Below are 9,721 nucleotides of genomic sequence, written 5' to 3'. Positions count from 1 at the left end.
AGGTTCTGTGGATTGGGTCAAATAAGTAAATGCTGTGGTGTGTACATTGGCAATTTGAATTCATGGTCATTGACCAGATATACTCACATTGTTCACAAGCTGGCGGCAAACGTTGCAGCAATTAAGCTTTCAAATATTTACAATGTAGCTGTTGGTCAAATGCAGGCCAGATTCCCAATTAAACTCGTGACAACTCGGGGGGCCAAACTGAAATCACAGGTGGGCCGCACTTGTCCTGTGGGCTGTAGTTTGGACACCACTGCCCAAATAAGACTGCGGTCCTCCAGACCCAGACCTGGATAAGTGGAAGAAAATGGATAGAAGTATATGCGGGCAGGGAAACTAGTTTTTGCACACAATATTTGGCCGTACCGAAACCAAAACTGTATATGAAAACCGAGGCAAACTTTGGCAATCAGACAGACTGTACCATCATTGGGTCACCATGGCAACATCATCACAGTAGCTTTCCTCATTTTATTACATACATATTGTATCTCCATGTAACCATTGATAACCTCCTCAAATAGGATTCCAATAATAAAATATAGCATAATTATTTAATAACGTGTAGATTTTCTTGTACAAAAATGACCCTAAAGAAATGAGTATTCATCATCAGAGACAATGTTCTCACTTGAGAGTAAATGTTAAGCTTTGGGTCTGATTTACTAAAGATTTACGTGTTCTAAAACATGTGCAAACCTGCCTGCGCACGCAAAGTTGATCTACTATTTTTTTGCCAAGTGCATTTAGAATAAGACGTGTAATCAATTTTGTCTTTGCCTTCTTTAGTATTCAAATTATATGCTGATCATCAAAACGGCAACAATACTGGGAGAAGATGCAAATATAATTATTTAGCACGAGCAATGTGATTTATCAACACTCATCACTGTTTTGCGAGCACTATTTTGCTTTTTATTAAGCACATGTCAGTAGGACGTGCAAAGTGACAGTGCCACACGTGTCTGCATGATCAGTGCTCGCGCTGCCCAGACAAGAGCATTGAAATCCTCCATCCTACGTGTATCCGTCAACATTCTGAATGTTCAGAAATAAAAAATATTAGGCATATGGTTTATTCAGCAATTTCCTTCAATAATTTTTGGCTGCGAAATGACTGGAGGGGCTAATTAAAATTAATTCAATTGATGAGTTCTGGTGTCAGCTGGCATTTTTTTTTACGTTTTTGTGTTTCATTTAGGAAATATTTTACATCCAAATCTTTCAATGCGCATTTTCTTGTGTTTGAGTCATCCCTGACTCATAAATATGCTGGTGATGCAATCCAGAGCCTTGTGCACAGAATTAAGTGTTAGTGTGTATATGTTTCTTTTGACTAGATTGCAATTAAGAAAAGGTGTTTCAGATTATAGATGTGTGCCACTGGTGTCTCCATATGCACGCAAAAATCTCAATTAAATAAGGCGGTCTGCAGCACTTGTCAATTGCACACTCAGTCTTAGTCGATCACATGCTAGACGCCCACTCATAGTACACACTATTTTATTTAGTGCAGTAAATCAGGCCCTTTGTCTTTTAAATTGTAAATGTGTTTAGTGCTTTTCTACCTTCAAGGTACTCAAAAGCGCTTTGACACTATTTCCACATTCACACACTGATGGTGGGAGCTGCCATGCAAGGCCCACGACCCATCAGTAGTTAGGGTGAAGTGTCTTGCTCAAGGACAAAAGAAATGACTAGGATGGCAGAGACCGGTGATTGAACCAGGAAACTTCAGGTTGCTGTCACGGCCGCTCTAACAATGGAGCCACACCGTCACCCATGTCATGTCAGTTTTATTTAAGTGTATTTAAATATGTTTAAATACCCTTTTACATTTGTCCAGTTAAATAGCTAATATGTTTACTATCCAGTCTGAATGATGACAACGCAGCAAACACCACAACGGACACAAAAACAGATATTTTTGCAGTATTTTTCTAGGAATTTGCATCTACTTTTATGTGCTCCAAAGGTTGGTTCGATGTCCTTTGCGCGGACATCTTGTCCGACACGGTCACGGTATGAATGTTTGGGTGCAACACTTGTTCCTCAGCTGTGGCGTCGCACACAGGAGCCAAGATGGTCTGGGAGACGGCCGTTTCTAAGACGGACGACATTGAGGTCTCTGAAGAAGTGGACTCGGGTATTGGGGCATGGAAGGTGCGTGCCGCGTGTATCGCAAATGAAACGGGAACGGCCAACCCATCCAAGGCAATGTCCCGGGCTTCTGCGTTGTCTGGTGTCACCACGGACTGTAACTGAGTCCCGGACGGCATCTCGGTGTGGATGACGGTGATCCCGTTTAGGTGGGCTTGTTGGCCGAGCAGGGCGAGGGCCCCGTTTCCCTCCCACTCAGTTGGCATGGCGACCGGCTCGGCCACTACCGCGGCCTCGGCGTTGGTTTTACGTGCTTTGGCATGGACTCTTTTAGCTGGTGTCTTTTTCTCCTGAGTGGGCGCCTCACTTGGAACTTTAGGCTTTTTCTCCTCCACATTGCCCTCCAGAACCACAAGGTAGTTCTTCCACGGAGCGCTGGAGTCATGAGTCTGAAGGTTGGAGAGATTGGGGGTTGATATTGAACTCTGATCAAGTGTCTGCTCTGGTACTCACCGCCGTGTGCCTGCGCAGCGTGGACTTGTCGGAGAAGGTGCGGCTGCACATTCCGCACATGTAAGGCTTCTCGCCGGTGTGAATGCGCTGGTGCCTCTGCAGGGCGTTGAGCTGCGTGAACTGCTTGCTGCAATACTTGCAGGCGTAGGGGCGCTCGCCTGACGGGAAAACATCAAAAATGCTCTCAAGCGTATCGGTATTGTGGCATCTTCCTAGAGGGCCGTTACCTGTGTGTATCGTTAAATGCTGACGCAGGGAGTTCCTCTGGGCAAAGCCGCGGCCGCACTCATCGCACTTGAAAGGCTTGGTGCCCGTGTGGATGTTTGAGTGGTTCCTCAGGTATTCTTTGGAGGCAAAACTCTTACCGCAGGCCTCGCACATGAAAGGTCTCTCTCCTTTTAAAGGGGACAAAACGTTATACTACATAGGACGAGCAGAAGATAACATACATACTTTTCTTACCAGTGTGGGAGCGCTTATGATAGACCAGCATGCTTTTCTGGGAGAAGCGGGCGTTGCACTTATCGCAGTAAAATGGCTTCTCTCCTGTGTGGATCCTAAACACAGTGACACATTTAGCTGGAACCAAACAAATGACATTACGTGTTATTTCTCAACATTGAACCTGTTGGGATTGGGGGTGTAACGGTACACAAAAATGTTGGTTCAGTACGTACCTCGGTATAGAGGTCATCGTTTGGTTCATTTTCGGTACAGTAAGAAAACAACAAAATATAATTTTTTGGGTTATTTACCAAATTTGTAAACAATGGCTTTATCCTTTTAACATTGGGAACACTATAATAATTCTGCCCACGTTAATCAACAAACAGCCTGAAATTGTTGCTCAGATTAAATAAAATGACAAAACTTTAATTCTACATATAAAAAGTGCAACATTAAACAGTTTCGAGTCAACTCATCTTGCTTAATTTATTACAGCATTTGGGAAGCCTGTAGTTGATTTTTCTTATGTAAATGCTATATTTTTATCAACATGTGATAGCAAGGACCCTGCCATTCAAAGCTTTACTGTCCGTAAAACACACGCACACGCACGCGCACACACACACTACAAAATGAGCTAAAGTTACGCTAAAAGCTAATTAGCCTTCACCTCAAGCCAAACCGCGAGCGAGCTGAGCTGCAGTTTAAGTTTCTAGAAGATCAACGGGCTCATAGTGATGTTAGTAGTAGTTGACTGGGAGGTGTTTATTATCATTTGGGGGGAGTATGCTGCCTTATGCTCACCTGCTACACACCTATCTGCTCGATGCTGAAGCATTTACTTCATGCGCTCTGAATACACACTGCTGATTGGCTGTTACCGCTCTGAATACGCACTGCTGATTGGCTGTTACTGCTCTGAATACGCACTGCTGATTGGCTGTTACCGCTATATATGTAACCAATCAGATGGTTGTGTGGGTGGGACAATGCTGGGTGCTGAGACAGAGGCAGAAGAGGCAAAGCAGATTGTTAAGACTTTAGCTTAGAAACTCGTTCGGTACACCCCGTACAGAAACGGTTCAATACAAATACATGTACCGTTACACCACTAGTTGGGATATAATTAAGATAATGAAGGATTAAGTAATTAAGAAATGTTTAAAATAGATATGCTTAGAATAAGCCGTGCAACTAATCATATGTTCTAAAGGTCCAGTTGGAACTGGGTGCAAGTTCATGCCTACGTACATACACTCTTATCTCCCACATTCTTGCCACCGTTTACGGCTTCTTTGCCGAGGTCTGAAGGACAACACCAGATATGAAGTTGTAGTCCAGGGAGAAGAAAGCAGAGGAATAGTCCACACCTGCAAGAAGCCACCTCATTGCATATTCATACATTTTGATATATATTGTAAGAGCGCAAGGGGGAAGGGCGCGTCCGAAAAGCCCTGTGTAAGTGGCCGTGTTGAATGCTACAAGGGACAAATAGCCCTCAGACAAATTGTATTAGAAATGTATCGGATAGGGAATAAACATTTTTGATTTTAAGTTTACGCATCGTGTTCTCTATAAACTTCTTCTGGCTCCAGATTAAACAAATACGTTGAAAGACCGTACTTAGTCACTCCTACACAGTCTAATGGGGCTTAGTAATGAACCCTGTGGAACACCAACAGTTAAAAATGGGGCTTAGTAATGAACCCTGTGTAACACCAACAGTTAAAAGTATGTTGATTATAAGAGCCGCTCCACTCAATCACTGCTATATTCTCGTATCTTTCAAAATGAACTTACATTTTAGGGGGGTTTTTCCAACTAGAAATCTGATGATTCAAATATTGAAGCACAGTGGTACCTCAACTTGTGACTTGTTTGATTTTTGTTAGGCTGCATGTTATGAGCATACATTTGAGTTATGAACATTCCCACAGCTAGCTGACATAGTGAAGGCCACAGTGAACCCCTTAAGATCAGCCCCAAAACTTAGGGATTGTAATAACTTCGTGTTACCAACCATTGCGAACCATTAGCAACAGTCAATACATATATAGATTATATATTTATAATCTATATTGCGATATATATTGCAGTCTCTTGTGATAACGGTATATGTCACAATTTTGCTCGAAGATATTGATCTACAAATTTTTGCCGATAACCAATATTATTGTCAACATTATTTTGAGACCAAATTAACCACTGATGTAATGATAATACATCCATCCATCCATTTTCTACCGCTTATTCCCTTGTGGGGTCGCGGGGGCCGCTGGCGCCTATCTCAGCTTCAATCGGGCGGAAGGCGGGGTACACCCTGGACAAGTCGCCACCTCATCGCAGGGCCAACACAGATAGACAGACAACATTCACACTCACATTCACACACTAGGGCCTTCCTCCCACTTCCAAAGACATGCACCTGGGGATAGGTTGATTGGCAACACTAAATTGGCCAAATAATAAAACAAATATACCTTTACAAATGCAGTAAATTTGTATTTCTCATGTTTTAACATCGTAATTGGAATGTAAACTTTTAAATATGCAATTATTGAAAATACATGTCTGCACTTGAATAAAAATCATTATTTTATAAATTATAATGGCAAGCTGATGCAAGTCATTTCACAATTTTGTCAAAGTGCGGTTATTAATCACAGTTTTTCGATCATTTTAATACGGTAATACTAATCGTCAGGAGTTTTAAGGCGGTGATCATTATAACCGTTTGTGTGCATGTAGTACAATCACCTGCTGAAACAGATGCAAAAAACGGACTGCTCTTGCAATCCGTAACAAAGTATGCATATGGCGGTTATTGATTCTGCTTATTGTTCATTTTCATTTATTTTTCGATTAATTGACTTGTCGAATATCAGGTCTAATCACAATATACTTATTTGGCATATAAATGATCATTTGATCGTTTTAAAAAGAGTTACAAAGGCTCCTAATTTGGCTGTATGTGGTAACATATTGGATCATTTCCGGTATGTTATTTTGTCCAAACTAATATTGACCTATTTGCAATTTTACTGTCAGTACATGGTTACTTTCTGTCAGTCCGCTGGAACATTCCAACTACTGCACTATTTCATACAACTACTGTACTTTCTATTGTATTGTTTTTCAAATAATATTTATCTAACAGATTTTCTTTTTAAAAGGCATGTTACATGTTTGACTTGTGGTGTTTTTTGGGGGACTAAACACGGATTAAAATAGATTTAAATTAATTCCAATGGGCGGAGCTGAATTCAAATGCAAGTGTTTTGAGTTCCTAGCTAAATCAAAGAACCGATTGATCTTGAAAGTTGAGGTACAATTGTACTCAAACTGTATATAAAATCATTGAAATTTAACCAGGGAGTACCTGTTTCTACGAACTAGAGGCCTAAATACCTTTGGTGCATTTTGAGGGCCGAGTTCTGGGTGAAGCGGGCGCCGCAGTCGTTGCAAGCGAAGGGCTTAATGCCACTGTGTATCTTCTTGTGAAGCTCCAGCGACGCTTTGGAGCTGAGCGATTTGCCGCAGTCTGGACACTGGTGATACTGGGGGACGTGCACCTAAAACGGCACGGAGACAGACGTGTCAGGAAAACCCAGATTAGCAACACGGTTGTTGCCAGGTGACCTGTTGGTGGTGGCGGACCACATCCTTCTTCCGTTTAAAGGTTTTCGCGCAGACGTCGCAGGAGAACTCTCTCTCGGTGCTGTGGACGTGCTTCTCGTGGATCTTCAGGTTGCTGCGGTTAGAGAAGGTCTGCAGGCAGGTCTTGCAGCGGTAAACCAGGTCCGCTTTGACCCCGTGGTAGGTGCTGGTCAACACAAAAGGAACAAGTTGATGGCAACATCATTCATCGAAAGAGACAGAAGATGAACATGTACCTGACGTGCTTCATGTAGCATCTCTCGTACAAGAAGGTCCGCTGGCAGTTGTTGCACAAAAACTGGGCCTTCCTCTTGGAACGTACATTGGCTTCCTCCTCGTCCTCCTCCCCCGTGGATAACAAGGGTTCCTCGCCATCATCCAGACTCAGTGAAACATCGTCATCTGGTCCGATGTCAACAGTGTCTACAGGGGGCGAGGGAGGCCACGACTCTTCAGATTCTGTCTGAGCTCCTGCTTCCTCCAAGTCCTCCTTGTTTTCTGACACTTCATCAACTTCCTTCACAGCGTCTGGCTTTATTTCTACAGATCTCTGGAGGACCTCATGGCCGCCCAACCTAAGTTTCAGTTTCTTGACTTCTAGTGTTTGCTCCTCACCGTCTGTTTCCGAGGGATTTGATGTTGCGGAAAGCTGCTCAGAGGTCTTTGGAGCGAGCTTGCCTTTCTTCTTTCTGCTTGCTTTTGCAGCCGCGGATTCTTCCCGGTCCAAGTTGGATGCATAACCGGTCGGCTCTTGTAGGAGCCCAGCGCTGATAGCGGCGCTGCAGATCTTCAAGAGCTCCTCGCAATCCAAAAGCCTCGCCGTTTCTTCTATGTCCACGATTTTGCTCTGTGTGATTACCACTTTGCCAGTGTAGACAAACTCCAAAAACGTGGAAAAGTCGCCGGGCTGCATGATGGAAAGCGGGATGTTGTCCCGTGCACCACCATCCTGAGAGAGGAATATGTTTTTAAAGTACCCGCTGGAGGCGGCGAGGATCACCTGGTGCGCCTGGAAAGCCTGCACGTCTCCTTGGTAGTCCACCTGCACGGTGACGTCACTGAGGAGACCTTGCAGTCTCAGGTTGTGTAGAGAGTCCAGCATGTGCTCGTGGTGGGACGTAGAGGTGAGCTGGACCATGCCAGTACCCATCATTCAGCTAAATACACCGAACACGTTTAAAAAGTCGGCATTGACGTGAATTTTTCACGAAAGCTATATTAAGTCAAAAATCAACGGCTAGCTTGTTTTTGTCGACGGGCTGGCTACAAGCTAACATAGCCGTTTCCTAAATCCAGCTAGCTAAGCCAAATTATAAACAGAATTGCGGCAAATGTTGCAAATAAAAGGCGGCGTCGGAACAATAGCGCTTAAGCCAGCGAGTTTCTTACCGTAAGGTCGCTAAAGTGACAGCCAGGACAATTTATGTAAGTAATTACCTTCGGAAAACAACACTTGGCTTTTAACTGCGCACCGACTTCCGGTACGGCTGCGACAGACCTGGGATCAGCCTTGCTCAGTTCTTGTCTAAAGAGCGCGCGTCAACTGCGACAGATGCTGGTCCTGAATCTGTGCTTTTGAGTGGACCAATTCGTGTATCGTTCGTTCATTTTGCTTTTTCCATTTGACACAACTCTGGGAAATTAAAACAAATACGTCACCTCTCCACTTTTTATTGACAAACACATTTGCATCATTTTCCGAATTTATCATTTAGCTCGCATGTAACTAGTATATATTCAACATTCACCCGGAAGTACTTTGTACACGTATTTTCCCCCCAGATCATATTTGGGTGTTCGTTTTACTGCTTTCTAAACGTAGTTATGTCAGCAAACGAATGATTCAAAAGCATCAACATTTGCCATTGTGCGTATTGCTCATTATTCTGGCAAGTCTTGTACCACTTTTCGTTACCTGTGAGCCCAAATCCACGTCAAACTACATGCGGGTAAACTTGGCGTATCAAATGGATTTAAAAAAATAAATGTACCGTATATGCATGCATGGTTTCTATTTCCCCCTACACTTGCTTTAATGAACAAATGTATATAAATGAAATTTAAAAAAAATAATAATTCTTGAACTTTAAAACGTGATTCATTTTTAGTGGTGGTTTCAAATGGAAAAACAAGCGATTCACGGATTTGTATGGAACAAAGGTGCCCTTTTCACCTCTTGAATGCTCCAACGCCTCATTGCCGTACCATATTGAAGTAATTAATGTCTTTTACAAAAATATTCCGCCACTTTTTTATCACGTTTGTAAAGATTTTAGCCACATGGTGACGCCATTGCACAGATGAACACCATTGCATGCCCAATGTAATCCCTTTTGTGTGTACAGTAGCTTGGCATGGTTGTCATTTTTGACATTTCTTTCCATTTAGTAAATCTAACACTGCTCATATGTCAAACTAAGTGCCTTAACACTTACTTTATATGCTGCAATCCAAGTTATAAACCACATTCATGTACACTGACACCTGTGAAAAATCATCGCCAGAAATTAAGAAAAATTAAGACTTTTGGTAAACATCTGAGCTGCAGCTATTTGAAGATTCACAGTGCAGGCTGTTCTGCCGTTGCCAAGGTTTCTGTTTTCCTACACAAAGAAATCCATATAGCGTACATTTATCATAATGAATCCTGCAAAAAGCCTGCAGTCTGCCTGCCTTGCCTCGCTCCGGTGACTCATACTGCACTCAGGACCCAAAAGCTTTTTTTTCCCACACTGTTCTTTCTACACTAGACTGGGAACATTGTGTTTGTATCGCTGCCGCATACACACGCACACACACAGTAGCAGCTGACTACTGAATCATATGAAAGATTGAAATCAACATGTCTGCATGTATTAAGCTGCTGCAGCTGCAGTATTTCTAAATATATAATGTAGGTGTTAATGTACTGCCATGAGACAAAACAACGAGTTCAATGCAAAATGGAATGTGGAAATGAATGAGCAGTGAGTCTGTGTGACCTTTGACACAACTGAGA

General features: G+C 42.8%; 1 protein-coding gene and 1 long non-coding RNA gene across 6 annotated transcripts in view; one reads left to right on the top strand and one right to left on the bottom strand.

Moving 5' to 3' along the window:
• Positions 1-457: 457 nt before the first annotated feature.
• gzf1 (GDNF-inducible zinc finger protein 1) lies at positions 458-8,252 on the bottom strand. Its single transcript, XM_061901012.1, has 7 exons — positions 6,960-8,252; positions 6,706-6,889; positions 6,475-6,638; positions 3,082-3,176; positions 2,847-3,014; positions 2,620-2,777; positions 458-2,555 (listed from the first exon to the last, which is right to left on the bottom strand). The coding sequence occupies exons 1-7, from the start codon at positions 7,874-7,876 to the stop codon at positions 1,947-1,949; spliced, it is 2,295 nt and encodes a 764-aa protein (XP_061756996.1). The 5' UTR covers positions 7,877-8,252; the 3' UTR covers positions 458-1,946.
• Positions 6,854-9,721, top strand: part of LOC133553143 (uncharacterized) — a 183,733-nt gene continuing 180,865 nt past the window's right edge. Inside the window, exon 1 of one of the 5 annotated variants that reach the window (XR_009806860.1) lies at positions 6,854-7,847. This is a non-coding gene — a long non-coding RNA (uncharacterized LOC133553143). The remainder of the gene's footprint in view (positions 7,848-9,721) is intronic. The other 4 variants (XR_009806862.1, XR_009806864.1, XR_009806863.1 and 1 more) reach the window with 4 other exon arrangements.

The sequence above is a fragment of the Nerophis ophidion genome, linkage group LG05 (assembly GCF_033978795.1).
Source record: "Nerophis ophidion isolate RoL-2023_Sa linkage group LG05, RoL_Noph_v1.0, whole genome shotgun sequence".
NCBI classification, from domain to species: domain Eukaryota; kingdom Metazoa; phylum Chordata; class Actinopteri; order Syngnathiformes; family Syngnathidae; genus Nerophis; species Nerophis ophidion.
Note: the sequence above shows the minus strand (reverse complement) of the source record. Positions and strands in the feature narration are given on the sequence as shown.

Bases quoted from the DNA above. Each gene is read 5' to 3' on its own strand.
- gzf1 (XM_061901012.1), bottom strand. From the start codon at position 7,876: ATGATGGGTACTGGCATGGTCCAGCTCACCTCTACGTCCCACCACGAG. The intron at 6,639-6,705 runs GTCACCTGGCAA...GTGCCGTTTTAG, and splicing joins TGGTCCGCCACCACCAACAG to GTGCACGTCCCCCAGTATCA. The intron at 2,556-2,619 runs GTGAGTACCAGA...TCCAACCTTCAG, and splicing joins CGCTGCGCAGGCACACGGCG to ACTCATGACTCCAGCGCTCC.